This window comes from Rissa tridactyla, chromosome 13 (genome assembly GCF_028500815.1).
Source record: "Rissa tridactyla isolate bRisTri1 chromosome 13, bRisTri1.patW.cur.20221130, whole genome shotgun sequence".
Taxonomy (NCBI): Eukaryota; Metazoa; Chordata; class Aves; order Charadriiformes; family Laridae; genus Rissa; species Rissa tridactyla.
Genome location: NC_071478.1, coordinates 278,685 through 293,811, shown reverse-complemented (window position 1 = coordinate 293,811; position 15,127 = coordinate 278,685). Strand labels below are relative to the sequence as shown.

At 39.5% G+C, this 15,127-nt stretch overlaps 1 protein-coding gene across 4 annotated transcripts in view; it reads right to left on the bottom strand.

The window, feature by feature from the left end:
* The window catches only part of PI4KA (phosphatidylinositol 4-kinase alpha), a 66,167-nt gene that overhangs the window by 50,110 nt on the left and 930 nt on the right, over positions 1-15,127 (bottom strand). For 3 of the 4 annotated variants that reach the window (XR_008469204.1, XM_054219904.1, XM_054219902.1), the window contains exons 2-14: positions 13,387-13,503; positions 12,051-12,144; positions 11,282-11,370; positions 10,695-10,767; positions 10,100-10,359; positions 9,346-9,412; positions 7,101-7,249; positions 6,746-6,811; positions 6,300-6,396; positions 3,413-3,604; positions 2,550-2,650; positions 1,709-1,838; positions 515-647 (exon numbers count right to left, since the gene is read on the bottom strand). Coding sequence is in view for 3 of the 4 variants with exons in the window: in XM_054219904.1 (XP_054075879.1) it covers positions 515-647; positions 1,709-1,838; positions 2,550-2,650; positions 3,413-3,604; positions 6,300-6,396; positions 6,746-6,811; positions 7,101-7,249; positions 9,346-9,412; positions 10,100-10,359; positions 10,695-10,767; positions 11,282-11,370; positions 12,051-12,144; positions 13,387-13,503 (1,568 nt within the window). In the remaining variant the exon portion in view is untranslated. The remainder of the gene's footprint in view (positions 1-514; positions 648-1,708; positions 1,839-2,549; positions 2,651-3,412; positions 3,605-6,299; positions 6,397-6,745; positions 6,812-7,100; positions 7,250-9,345; positions 9,413-10,099; positions 10,360-10,694; positions 10,768-11,281; positions 11,371-12,050; positions 12,145-13,386; positions 13,504-15,127) is intronic. The other variant, XM_054219903.1, reaches the window with a different exon arrangement.

The window sequence follows — 15,127 nt, the reverse complement described above, 5'->3', positions numbered from 1 at the left end:
GCAGATGTATTTTTAAAAAACTGAGCTGAGTTTCTAGTGCTGCTTTCTCCATCAACAGTAAAGACTGGGGATAGGCAATAAGGTAAATTCAGAATGCACTGCTTTAGAAAATTCAATCCCTTGTCTCCAGTCACCAATATTTGTCTTCCCTACAGCTCTCAGTAGCTGTCTAAAAGGGAAGAGTAACCACTACACTGCCCACATTTGAGGGCGTGACAATCCTCCTGTTACAGGAGGCTCACTCCACATGATAATCTAAGCAGAAGATAAAAACCCTGCTGAGTATCAAAATGATGACTAGCATGAACTACGCATGTGGAAAGCAAAACAATGAGACTGAATTATTTTACAATTAGGACACAGACAGAACCCAAGAGATGTCTGAGGAAAAATGAAGTCACGATCAAAAAAGGCAAAAAGCCTTTATAGCAGCACAGAGCAGCACCTTCTAAATGGCCATAATACTTTTCTGCTAGGGAGACGTATTCCAACGTGGTGCAAGTCTCTCTCTTACCTGCAGATGTTGTCTATGGCAATGTCACGCAGCTGCTCATACATGGATGGTTGACTTTTCTTGCCAGGCATCACATTTAGCGTAGACTCTGAATGCTCGTTGGTTACGCTAATCTTGATGTCATTACCACCTACTAAGAACACAGAGTATGGAAACCAAAAACATTTGAAATAGCTTTTTATCCGCAAGATAAGAGCATACGGGCAGAGCAATACCCAGTGAGGGCAAAACAGCCTATTTACAGCTCGGAGAGTTGTGCTGAAGAATTCCAGAAGTACATGTGTTGTCACTAGCTATGCAAGGTATTACTGCATTTACCTATTCCTAAATAATATTTATTCCTAAATTTAGTCAATTTCTGTTCTGTTACCTTTCATTAGCGTTATGATACTGCTTTTGCATTAGCAAGTGATTTAAATGTAACATTTTATTTTTGGAAATCATAATTTGATATTACAATTTAAAAACAACAACAAAAAACCTGCCAAATGCCACCAAGATGGTCACAGGGCTGGAGCATAGGGCCTGTAAGGAGAGTCCGAGGAACATGACCTTGTTCAGCCTGGAGAAGCAGCAGCTTTGGGTAAACACAACAGTTGCCTTCCAAAGTGTAAAACAGGTTACTGAGAAGACAGAAGCAGGCTTCGTGGGAGAATGAGACACAACAGCCGTAACTTGAAACAAGGAAGGTTCCAACTGGATATGTGATTATTTTCCTGCCACACTATGAGATTAATTATGCACTGTCTCAGGCTGTAGAATCTCCGTCCTTGGAGGTTTCTGAAGGCCCATGTGGACAAAGCCCTAAGCAAACTGCTATGACTTGAGTGAATATGTTGGCATGCACAATACAACCCTTAGTACTGCAGTATCACACTACAGTTGTCAGTGATTTCACTAAGGACAAAGACGCTTGAGATAAGATTATCTTGGTTTCAACAGAAGAGGCACAGCAATATTGCTGCTAGGATAAAATGTAGTTCTATATACTGCTTGCCCTTAGATACACAATTTGATTTGCAATCATTCATCCTCTTCAGCTCCAAAGAACAAGAAATTTAAAACTATCATAAATGCATCTCCATTTCCCCCTACAGCTGTATCACCACAAAATATTCAAACGCATCAAAAAGCCATACAAGTTGGAAAACAATCACTCGCATATCCTTTGGAACATGGCCTTTTTTCGTTTACCTGTGTGATACTGGCTATGATACTTGTAAAGTTTCACAAGCACTGGGGACGGTATCACAAGAAAATCTCTCAAGGATGGATTGACAGAATGAACCACAACAGGGAACCTCTCACACAAACGACCTAGCCCCTAAAAAAACAATAAAAAAAAAAAAAGGAACATAGCCAACTGTAAGCTTGCAACTTCAGGTCAATACAAAAAAAAACACAAACCAACACAAACCATACATAGTTCTAAGAGATTCAATTTTTAGCAGAAGGTTTAGACATTTCAAGTTTCTAATTCTTTTAGGTTATCCTAGAGTGCTGCATGCCAGTCAAGCCTTGCTGTTTTCTTCCTGGGTGATTTCATAGGGAGTTACATAAAATGACCTGCACTCTCTAAAAATAAAGTTACTGGACAAGTTCCAACATTTAGAGAATCCTGATTATTTACTATGTGGTGGAAAACACCGTATTTGTAAGACTACGCGTAAGTGCACAATAAGATGACATAAAAATTACAATAACTAAGCCTCAGTCTTAAAGCTCAGTGATCTGCCAGTAACAGTATTAATTGTTTATATAATGGAGAAAGAAGCTAAATATTTCAGAAGTTAAATACTGGTTAAAAAACCCTCATGAATATTATTCTTCAACAAGCAGTTGAGCTAAGAAAATTTTGAAAGCACTACTCTACTGCAGTTCTAGTTTCCACACGAGACCTCTAAAATCCAAATGTAGAATACATTGATGGAAAAATAATACAAACAGCAGATAAAAAGTGTTCTTCTAGCAAACTGTGAAACTCCCCAAACTCTCACTTACTGATATAGTAATGTCAAATACTGTAAAGACAGACCTGCAAACAGCAAATTAGCAGTGGCAAGTGAGCGATGATGACTTTGCTTGAGGTTTTTGACTGCAGCTTCTCCGATAACTTGATGCACAGGTTTTCTGCACCTTAACCGAAAAAATCAAACAGAAAAATTTATATTTATCAGATTTGTTATTAGGCCACGCACAACCCAATGCTTACTGGAATTTCTGAAACAACACAGAAAATATATCATCTTCACTCTTCTCATACTACAATTACTCAAAGAGGTTTAGTGCTGCTTCTGCAAAAACAGTTTTGGAAACTTAGTATTTGCACCGATGTCAAACACCATGATTAAAAGAATTACAGAACTAAAAGTTGATTTTGAACGTACTTCGCATTTGTCAGAAATTAAGTATTGCAAGGTCCAAAGGAAAAAATCCCTTCACGGATTCAGAGGATGTGTAAGAATTATACAAGAAGAAAGAAAACTGAGAAAAAATGAGAGAGAGCTTCCCAATCCTGTTAACAATGAAGTAAAAACATTTTCTTTAAAAGAATGACTGAGAAACATTTAAGACACTAAAAGCAATAACTAAAAACATAAAATAAACTAGAAAATAAGCAGCTGCCTGTAATGCAGCAATTATATCATCTCTTGTAGATAAGCCAATAGGATGTTTCTGTTTCCATTTCTATGAAGACGTCTAACTACCTAGCCAACTAATTTGACAACTTTTTGATGGAAGTTTTACTCTTGTATTCTAATAGCAAAGAGTATTCCACTGAAATTTATTTTATGTTTTCTCTGAGCATTATCTACTCTTAAATAACTTACAAGTTTTTCCACAACTTAAAAGAAAAAAACAACACAGACATTCCAGACACTGAGGAGCTTTCTTCACCTTGCTCATCTTTCACAGCCCACACCATGAGATCCACACAGGCAGCATTAGCCTGACAACGCAGTTTTAAAGGACTCAGTTCATTATGCAGTCGATCCACATCATGAAGAATTTTCTGAAGTTCTGATTGACTGCTGTTGAATTGCTCTAGCACAAAATCATGGATTTCCTTCACAAATGAGTTGGGAAGGTCTAAAGAAATAAAAGGAAACAGCATACTCGAATGATGGGAGTCAGTGTATCAAAATGACAGCATATATAAAATTCATTGCTATGTTACAGATTTCATAAACTTTATGCCCTACCTAAAAGATAAATTTCATATCAAAGGCCACCAGTATGCAGACAATTGAAATATGTCTATTAATCCTTTTATTGGTGCTCAAAATATTTTTTTTCTATTTCCATAGCACCTTTTTTATACAGAAACATTCCAAAATACAAATTTTACAGCATATGTGGAGTTCCCGGAAATCACAGAATGGATCAAGTTGGAAGGGACCTTAAAGATCATCTAGTTCCAACCCCCTGCCCTGGGCAGGGACACCTCCCACCAGACCAGGTTGCTCAAACCCCCATCCAGCCTGGCCTTGAACCCCTCCAGGGATGGGGCAGCCACAGCTTCTCTGGGCAGCCTGTTTCTGTGCCTCACCACCCTCAGAATAAAGAATTTCTTTCTAATACCTAGTCTAAATCTCCCATCTCAGTTTAAAACTGTTAACCCCTCACCCTATCACTCCACTCCCTGATCAAAAGTCCCATCCCCATCTTTCCTGTAGGCCCCCTTTAAGTAAAGAACACTATAAAGGTCTCCCTGGAACCTTCTCTTCTCCAGGCTGAACACCCCCAACTCTCTCAGCCTGTCCTCACAGCAGAGACTCTCAGCCTGTCCTCCACCCCTCGCTGCATCTCCATGGCCTCCTCTGGACACACTCCAACAGGTCCGTGTCCTTCTGATGTTGGTGCCCCCAGAGCTGGGGGCAGCACTAGGGGGGGTGTGGTGTCTCACAGAGCAAAGTAAAGATGCAGAATCCCCTCCCTCGCCCTGCTGGCCATGCTGCTGGGGATGCAGCCCAAGATGCAGTTGGCTTTCTGGGCTGCCAGCGCACATTGCTAGCTCATGTTGAGCTTCTCATCCACCAACACCCCCAACATCTTGTGCTCAGGGCTGCTGTCCATCCATTCACCTTGGGATTGCCCCAACCCCTGTGCAGGACCCTGCACTTGGCCTTGTTGAACTTCATGAGGTTCACACAGGCCCACTTCTCAAGCCTGTCAAGGTCCCTCTGGATGGCATCCCTTCCCTCCAATGTGTCAACCGCACCACACAGCTTGGTGTCATCAGCAAATTCAACTGGGTGCACTCAGTCCCACTGTCCATCTCACCAACAAAGATGTTAAACAGCTCTGGTCCCAGTACCGACCCCTGAGGAACACCACTTGTCACTGCTCACCACTTGGACATCGAGCCATTGACTGCAACTCTTTGAATGCAGCCATCCAGCCAATTCCTCATCCACCGAGTGGTCTCCCATTTAGAGACAAGGATGTTGTGCAGGACAGTGTCAAATGCCTTGCACAAGTCCAGGCAGATGATGTCAGTTGCTCTCCCCTTATCCACCACTGCTGTAACACCATTGTAGAAGGCCACCAAATTTGTAAGGCACAATTTGCCCTTAAGGAAGCCATGCTGGCTGTCACCAATCACCTCCTTATTTTCCATGTGCCTTAGCAGAGTTTTCAGGAGGATCTGCTCCATGATCTTCCTGAACACAGACATGAGACTGACCAGCCTGTAGTTCCCTGGGTCTTCCTTTTTTTTTTTTTTTTTGCTTTTTAAAATAGGGGTTATGTTTCCCATTTTCCAGTCAGTGGGAACTTCACCGGACTTCCACAACTTCTCAAATATGACGGATATTGGCTTAGCAACTTCATCCACCAGTTCCCTCAGGACCCGCTAATGAATCTCACCAGGTCCCATGGACTTGTGCTCCTCCAGGTTCCTCATATGGTCTCAAACCTGGTCTTATCCTACAGCGGGCAGATCCTCATTCTCCCTTTGTCCAGCCTTTGTCTTCTGGGACTTGGGCAGTGTGGTTAGAGCCCTTGCCAGTAAAGACCGAGGCAAAAAATTCGTTCAGTACCTCAGCCTTGTCCATGTGCCAGGTGACCAGGTCTCCCATTTCCTTCCTGAGAGGGCCCGTATTTTCCCTAGTCTTCCTTTTGTGACTGACTTACCTACAGAAGCTTTTCTTGTTGCCCTTGATGTACCCTGGCCAGATTTAACTCTGTCCGGGCTTTTGCTTTCCTAACCCGATCCCTGGCTGCTCAGACAATTTCTCTGTATTCCTCCCAGTGAAAATGCAAACCCCTATGTTCAAGCACTCCATACAATGCAGACAATCACAGAATCACGGAATCTTCAGAGTTGGAAGGGACCTCTAGAGATCATCTAGTCCAACTCCCCTGCTAGAGAAGGATTACCTAAAGCACATCCCTCAGGGCTGCATCCAGGCGGGTCTTGAAAATCTCCAGAGAAGGGGACTCCACAACCTCCCTGGGCAGCCTGTTCCAGTGCTCTGTCACCCTCACTGTAAAGAAGTTTTTCCGTGTATTTGAACGGAACTTCCTATGTTCTAGCTGTGCCCATTGCCCCTTGTCCTGTCACTGGGAACCATTGAACAGAGCCTGGCTCCGTCCTCCTTAAACCCACCCTTAAGATACTTGTAAACATTAATCAGGTCCCCCCTCAACCTTCTCTCCTCCAGGCTAAAGAGTCCCAGCTCTTTCAGTCTTTCCTCATAAGGGAGGTGCTCCAGTCCCATAATCAATGCTTTTGATCCTAACCATAATGAAGGATAAATTTAAAAAAATACAAATACTATACCTTTCATATAGTATAATGTGTCTCTCAGCATTTTAAATTGAGCAAGATAAAGAGGGTCACTGAAAGTTTTATAATAGAGCTCTGTATTAGCACCCATCTGAAAGAGAAAAGAAGCAACCTGCTAGATTCAAAATCAAGTATTTTCCATTGTATGGCTAAACAAATCTTCTTATTCCAGTCACATAATTGTTCTCCTCTGCAACGTAAACTAGCATTTAAAGCAGGTACCAGAAGTAACCTCACAGCTTTCCCCCTCTACTTTTATCAAAAGTATAGACGGTGCATAAGACACAGTCACTCTTTCAGTTTGAAGAGTACATATATGTTCTCTCTAACAGTGTTGTTAAAAAAAGTCATTAGAGAAAGTCATTCAAGTCATTCAAGTCATTAGAAATGGCTTGAATGGCTTGAGTCATAGAAGTCAGAAGACGAATTTAAAAACATACCTCTGACACTTCAGCTACAACTGCATCTAAGGTCTTTAGCAGAGAATCCCCAACAATCTGTTTTACCTATAGAGGAAAAAAAAAAAATTAAAAAAAGGACGTTTCCTGTTGATTACTCTCGATAGGAAGACAATATAATTTTGCCCATGCACAGAAAATTCTTCATCGTTCATATGAGAGCTTTTTAGGAATACTATTGAAGCATGACATTAAATGCCATAAAAATAACATCATATAAATCTTGAGACGCAAACACTGTCTTTTTATTTGCAATTCTAAAAGCTTAAACTGCATCTATTTCTACCACGAATAGAATGTAATCTCACTGCCATCTTCACGAGAACCCACCACATACCATGTTCAACAGCTGACGAAGCATTTCCAGTGGGATGTTAAACTCTTTATTGTTAATGCCATTGAAGAGAGGAGAAACCGAAAAGCTGGAGCTGATAGTGGAGAAGTAATAATCAGGATCCAGTGCACTCCCATCAGGAAGATATGAACCTGATCAGAAAAAATAATAGAAATTTGGGGGGGAGAGAGGCTATGTAAACTCTGTTTAATGGTAATATTTAGTCACTACTAATGAGTTATTTCCAACACAGGTACAGTCTTTAACTTGCAAGCTATCAAGAGCTGCGTTTCAGCTAATCTACTAGTAAATCAAGACAGAAAACTATGTTAAAAAAAATACGTTTGTCCATTAATGTAAAAATTAATTTAAATGACTCATATTCATGTCAGAGACACTGCTGACAAGAAGTCTTCCCATACTACTGGTGTACATTTATCTGAAAACATCTGTAAATGCCATTTTGTTCAAAAGCATAGAGGTGCAAAGAACAGATTAAGACAAAACTATCTTGCAAGGTTTTCCCCTATATTAGATCAAATGAACCCATGGCACAGCTTTCATCTTAGAAGAGGCACCAATTCACTACTGCAGTTTGAAGGCAAAGAGAAATCAAATTATTTTTCAGATTCAAGTACTCCACTACACCAACAACTTGCTAAGCATACTGCTTTTGGCACTGTTTCCACTTTAGAAATTACATCTCCTCCTTTTTAAAGTACTCAGCTGCCTGTGCTAAAGTCATGTTCCTGTGACTAATAGGCTTTCAAGCAACACTGTTTACTGACAACAACAAAAAAAAATATTTTCAGTTCAGTGTTCTAAACCATTAACCTTGGCCAGAATAGAAACAAGGTCATCACTCATCTTCTTCAGCAACTAAGACTTTGACAAACTACATTATCAGAAATAATACAAGGGCTGCCTGTATCTGAAATACCTGGCAGAAGTTAGTATTGAAAATAAAATCCTGATTAGAATAATCATAATTCTGCTATAGAAACAATTAAAATTTTTACAAAGTTATCTACTACCCACCTATAGCTCTAGTTAAGATTATTTTTGTTCTACAACTATAGCCTCTCTCTAACCGGCAGATTTTTTATTTTTTTTTTAAATTCAAAACATGAAGACTATAAAATTGAAGAAGTATAGGTTAGTTCAACAGGGTAGACAGAAGACAAACAGGTCTCTTTCTACTTGGCAACTTAAGAATGATATTTGAATTACCCTGAAATCCCATGATGTGACTGAGAAAGACAGATGCCTCTACAAATAGTAATGTGAAGGAAAAAGAACAGTAATGTGGAAGAAATTAAAGCAAGGGCTCAAGAGAGGAGAATGACCCAGAAACAGAGAATGCCCAAACTGTTAAAAACCTCAACGCGACAGACAAAACCAGAGACACCAAAACACCTCGGATGCAGAGCTTGTTCTCCACACTTGATCCATGAAAGAGTTTATTTTTAAGCCTTGCTTTGACATAGAACTTACAGCTAGAGTTCTACTACACCTCAGTGGTTAAGAGTTTGTATATTAGTTCATGAAAATTTTTCACATTATTGCCATTATGATACAGTAATTAATACACATCAGTGAGCACTTGACTTCAGTGCCTCCTTTATTATTTCTCGCATCAACAAATTACTAGGTCTTACACAATGACTCACATCATGTTTTCTTCAAATGGAGCAGTTGTTTGAGATTATATAATGTGCCAAAAAAAAGTCTCAAAATTCCAGACCCTAGTCCAACAATGTAGTTGTCTAGTGAAACACAATATTAACATTTGTTTCTCAAAGTTACTCAGCCTAATCTCCTGAAATATTTTTGGCCTAGTTGAATTAAGCTCTTCAGTACCAGGCATAGCCTAGCAGTAAAGAAATCATGTCTCTCAGAAGCCTGCCAGAAACAACTGAGCCTGGAAACCATTGGTGTTAATAATTTCCTACTGTCTTTATAGCTCAAAACTTTTCAGAATCCTAGCAGGCATCATAGAATCATAGGGTTGGAAGGGACCTCTGGAGATCATCTAGTCCAACCCCCTGCCAGAGCAGGGTCATCTAGAGCAGGTTACACAGGAATGCGTCCAGGCGGGTTTTGAGTGTCTCCAGAGGCATGTATCAGAGAATTCCTATAAGCATTCTAGAGGGCAGTGAAAAGGGTCAAAATTATTTTGGTTTTCAATTTTTTATAAATAGCAACAAACCCCCCAAATTATACCCTGTTCCTTTGCAAAATAATTTACCTTCGAAATAATGAATTGCAGATCCTCCAGGAGAGCTGGGAGGGGGAATTCCACGTTCGGGACTAACCTGAAACATCACACAAAAGCCATAATCTAAAAACTGTTTATAAAACTTGAAAAACCTTCCAGAGAATGGTTCATACACTTTATAACGAAACACAGCTTCAAGGAAAACTAACAGGAACTACATATTGTCACGTTTAACAGCTCAATTCCAACCAAAAATGGGAAGTTAAAAAAGGCTAGTTCAGTGCTTTTGACTAAAGGGAAGATACCAGAATGATGACTCCTGTACTGTATGAAACCTTGCTAATAACAATCTGTGGTTTCAAAATCAGGATATCTGAATCCATTCTTCCCCTAAGACAACGAACATCCATAGCTCCTGGTGAAATCAGTGTGAGCTCACGTATCCTCAGGACTTCGAAAAACTTTAGCCATTAAGTGCCAGCTTCCCAAATTCACAGATATACAATACAATGCTTTTTCACAACAATAACACAAGGAACAGGATTTGCCAATTGTTCCTTGTAAAGACTTACTAGTACAGTTACTGGTTTAACTGACACTGATTCTTCTGTAACTCAGGAACTACAAAATTATTTTGAAACTCAGTTGCAGAACCAAAATAAAGATTTCTGTATCTGGTCAAATAATGTGTTAATAGACTGCATTCATATCCAGTGGTCTTAACTCCACCAAGACCACAAGATCATCTAAGCGCTGACTCCAACACAGAGCAAGTCATACAAACCTGCGAGATGCTAGACACACTGCTAGCCTTTCTCTTTAGTGTTCCTTCTTGGCAAACAGTGAGTAGAGAACTGGGAAGAATTGATCTGAAATCATTAAAGGATCGCCGACGAATTCCTTCAAGCTCTTCTGGAACTCTCAGGGAATGTGGGGGAATTTTTGGAAAAAGCTTTGAAAGGAGAGCCTCCTCTGAATTGCTGTAGCGACCAAAGGCTCGAGAAATTCCTATCAGGCAGGGTACTGCATACTTGCATAAATATTCTGGAGAAGAAAAACACATATAACAGTATATTAACAATAACTCAGAACTTCCTCTTCACGGTTTTGCTACCACTTTACTAAACTGTTTCAGCCTAATGTGTTTTGAAAGACTTATTTGTGCAAATAGAGGAAAAACCATGAAGGTACTGCAAATTAATACAGTTGCTTCTGTATTTACCAGTCAGCAACAAACGAATAAATATGTGCTAAGAGAACTCAAAAGAAAAAGCTGCTCACTCTTCAGGCTTAATCCTGATAATTAGAAAACACAAGAGAAGTTCAGAGGATGGGAGTTACAAGTATAGCAACAATATAAAGAGTTATTTTAATAGTACCTTTATCATGCATTTGTGGAGTCTGGCACATTCCCAACAGGAACTGCATTACTTGCAGAATTGCATCCAAAATCTGAAGTAATCAAAACAGACATAAAAAAACCCAACCTTTTGTTAAAGAGATATTATTTTCTTACACTAGATCACTACAACACCAATGAAACCTGCAAATATTACTGTAAGCACCTCTGTAAACAAAATTTCTTAATACTATGTGACTAAAAAAGTATATTGCCCTCACTCAGCTTACACAGCTTCTTCCGTAAAGTCTGCAGTCAGATGGTGTTTACTAGCAGAATAAAACTGCAGCAGTCCTAATTTCAGTATCAAAACCTGAAGTCTAAAACTCTGGCCTTAGCGAGTGGCATCCTTTGACGCCTGGAAGTAACAGCAGACTTATGAATATCTTCCAGGTACCTGATTAGTAATTAGTACAAGTGAAATAATGCAACAGTACAGATGTTAAAGCAATCAATCCCTTTGCAAGAAAGAAAGCAGCTGTGGTGTACTTTTCTCTAGACATTTGTCAGTACTGCAACACTGGAGAATCGGGTACTACATCAGCACAAACTTAAAATAAACTTTACCTGCTCTCTGAGAAATGCATCTCTGTAAGCAACGTCTGATAACAACGTTACCAAGCAGAAGCTGAAGTTTTCTGCAACTGGAAGCAAGCCTGCAAAGTAACAGACAGAAAATAGGCCAGTTAGACATTGTTAGAGGGAATCAATGCAGAAAGAACAAATAATAATCAAGCAAGAAGACATAAGGGATTTCCATGTCATGTTCTGAAATAGACTGTAGAAAAATACAGTATTACATACAAAATTTAGAAGTACACTCTAATCATCATAATTTCAGCATAAAATATTAAAAGAATAACTTCAATAATTAAAAACTCTTCCAGGCTTTCAAGTAATTGAAAAAAATATTATAATACCCCTTGTGAACCCTTGTGAAAAAAGTATTCTTATATTAAAAGGTATTAAGGGAGCAAGAAACGAAGTAGCTTAAATAGCAACCAAGCACCAAAGCTGAAAGTAGAGCATACAAATCTCGGGTTCTGCTCTTCTGCTCTAACTACTACATGATCGCCTCCAATTTAGTAACCAAATATATTGAGCATAGAATTGTTTGGAAAGTGCAATTTATCACAAAGCAGTCCATAAAGAAAGCTGGGAGCTATTCAACTTCCTCTTTGCTTCTAAAGAAAATCAATATGAAAGGCTGTTGAGTCAGGAGCTAAGAACCTAGCAGGACCTATCACATCCCCTTGTACCATGTCCTGAATAACCTTTGTTATTCCTATTTCCTGGCTGTCATTCCACAAGAATGATCAAAAAACCCAAACATCACCTCTGCCTTTCCGTGCATTGCTTTCTTCTATCCATTGGACTTTGGGAAGACCCTTCAGAAGTCGGAGGAGGTAAGGAACCACATGATCTTTGTGCTGAAGAGGAAAATATTCTATTTAAAATGGAGAAGAAAAGCTGAACTGCATCATCTCACGTTATTTTTGAGATACGGAAAGACTACATATTAACAACACACAAAACACGCTTCTAGTAATCACTACACAGGCTTTTTGAATATTGCAAAATTTATTTCAACACAGGCAAATTAAAGTAAACCAATTCAGTGATATAAATCCAATCTTTTAATTCTAGGCAACAGTTCATTCTCCATAAAAGTTGGAAAAAAAAGTTCTAGAACAGTAATGGACCCCAAACAATTTATTAGTTTACAGCAAGGTCACAAAATAATGTTAAGGCAGCTAGAAATTCAGTGCCAGTCCCAATTCAGTACACGTGATCCATCCCATGGCCTTATGCACAAGTCACTTCACACATCTGTGTAACGCTTCAGCTTTCTAATCTGCAAATCAAAGGATATCACTTTCCTTCCTCATACAGTTGGATTAATTAATACTAACTGCTGGCTTTTCAAACATCATAACAATGCTAAGAAACATAAATACAGCTGCCTTATTTAAACTTCATACCATTAAAAATGCAAAAAGGACAACAGTAGTATGCATGGCAGCTATATTATGGTAAATAGACACTAAAGAGGAAACTTGGGTCTGATGCAAACCTAGCAACATTAAATGACTTAAAGTGAGGTCTAATGACTTTGGACCTAAGACTCCATATATCCTTCCTTTCCTCTACACAAAGGAGTACCACGCCCAGAGTTTGAAGGGAAGAGAACCAGCTTGTCATAAACAGGCTGACAGCCCAAAAGGGATGTAAGCATACGATGTAGCCTCTCTGCACTGTTTGTCTTTTTATCCTGGCTAGTGCCAGGCATGAAAAGGCCTATTTCAAACCTGATGTTTGGGAGTATGCTGGAACATACCTGTCATTCAGAAGCATGTGGGGAAGAACACGCGATGACACATATGATTTGAGCAAACCCTCCTGAATAGCCTTTCCTTCCTCTCCTTAAGCTATGATGACCGAAAAATGGGACAGCAGTTCGGCTGTGGCAGTGCCATGACTACTGTCTTATCACACTCATCAGTACTGCCCTTGTTTCCTTGTGCTCTCCTGCCTGCATCCATCTGTTATCTCTGATCTTTAATTTTATTTATTTTGATAGTAAATACCAACTTTTCATTCACTGAACAACTACATTTGACTAATCCAAAATCTTTCAAGTTAAATAGAGCTAGCCTAAGTGGGAAAAATACCTGAAGGTCAGATTCAATTAGAAAGATTCCTAAAGCAATAACAGCATCTCTGCGACGTTCATCTAACTGGAAAATCCCATGGAAATCCACTGGACACATACAGAGGAGTTTTTGTACCTGAAAAACAGCAGAGCAAAAGAACAGTGGAACAAGACCGAAAGTGTCAAAAGAATCCAAGGGAACAACGGTACGTGTGTTAAAATTGTCTTTCCAAAATCCCCCAGTAGACTTCAGGAAAGCAATGCAAATAGCTCCCAGCTTCACTTTACAGAGCAGAGCTCGCCATCAGGTCCATGCCCTAGAGCACACTAAGAAACAGGCCTGCGGCGCGCTAATACAATTGCAAATATTTTCACGGCAGAGAAACGAGATGGCAGGCTGTGGTTTTCAAAGCCCATTCAGACCTCCTGTGTTTGAAGTGGACAGTAGTCTTACCATCTCCTGGAAGACAGATGGCCACACTACCCTCTTTTAGTCATCAACCTTAATGAGAGCATCAAAGGGCTAGGAAAGAATGATGAATGACAGAGACTAGAAAAAGACAGAAAAATATCACGCAGATGTCAAACATTTTTCCCACAACACAGATAGATCTAAAACTTTTCTTCAACACTTGATCAAGCTGTTTAGTTGGCAGTTTTTTCATATCTCAAGAGAATTTCTGAAACTTTCCAGAGCATCACATTTACAGAGCTCATTCCTGCATCCCTGGTACAACAAAGCCTTCCTTCCACTAATTCTTTGGACATTTTGGATGTGCAAGAAATATGCAGCAGGCATGTATATTTACTAAATTCATGTAAACAAAAAACAGGTAGGTTACAGCTGCACCAATGCCTTCCTCATATACACCACTGAAGAATAAACTGTTACCTAGCTGAGTAAGACTTTTGCTCAAATAAACAGATTAAGTTACCAGAACATTATTTTCACACTACTTACCTATTACTTCACTCCATAACCAGTGACCACACATCTAAAGAAACTACCAAATCTCCCAAATGCTTTGTTTTCCTATGAAACTGTTAGGGAAGGGAAAATGCAACAAGCACATTGTCTTTCTATAAGTCTCCTTGATGTTAATAAATATTACCTAAAAATGACTGTCATAATAAATACCTATGTTTGAATGACCTATGTTTGCATGTCAAGTTACTTCCTACTTAGATAACTCTGTAAACACCCCACCTTGAAACTTCTAAACCAAGAAACTATTTCCCTAGAGTATTAGAAGAATTTACTGGATGCTCAATAGAATTTAGGATTATGGTCCTTAAACTGCCAGACCTCATAATTACAAGGCCTGAACACAAGACAAATAATCCTCTTGCTCAACATGAACTGCTGCCATGGTTGGGGCCGGACTGGCCACTGAAACTCAAACCAGGACAACTGCTAATATCATTTAACTCCTACTGTAGTCTCTCAAACCACAAAAAAAACCCCACCCCAAAACAAACAAAACCCACCACCCCAGAATATTACACCCCAGAATATTAGTGAACGAACAGCAAGGCTTAAAAAAATTATTCACAGTTGGCTGTCAGACCAATATTACATTTCCAGAATAAGAAATGAACTAAGAAATGAAGTCTGCAACAGCTGGCCAGGAACAAGCCACGCACCAGAATTTTCATCAGTGCAGTGCTGTGCTTTTCAACAATTTAGTCATTTTTCTTTCATTATTGCATGAGTAATGCAGAAGTTCATTCACTTCGTGCCCAGAGAAGCCGCCTCCGCA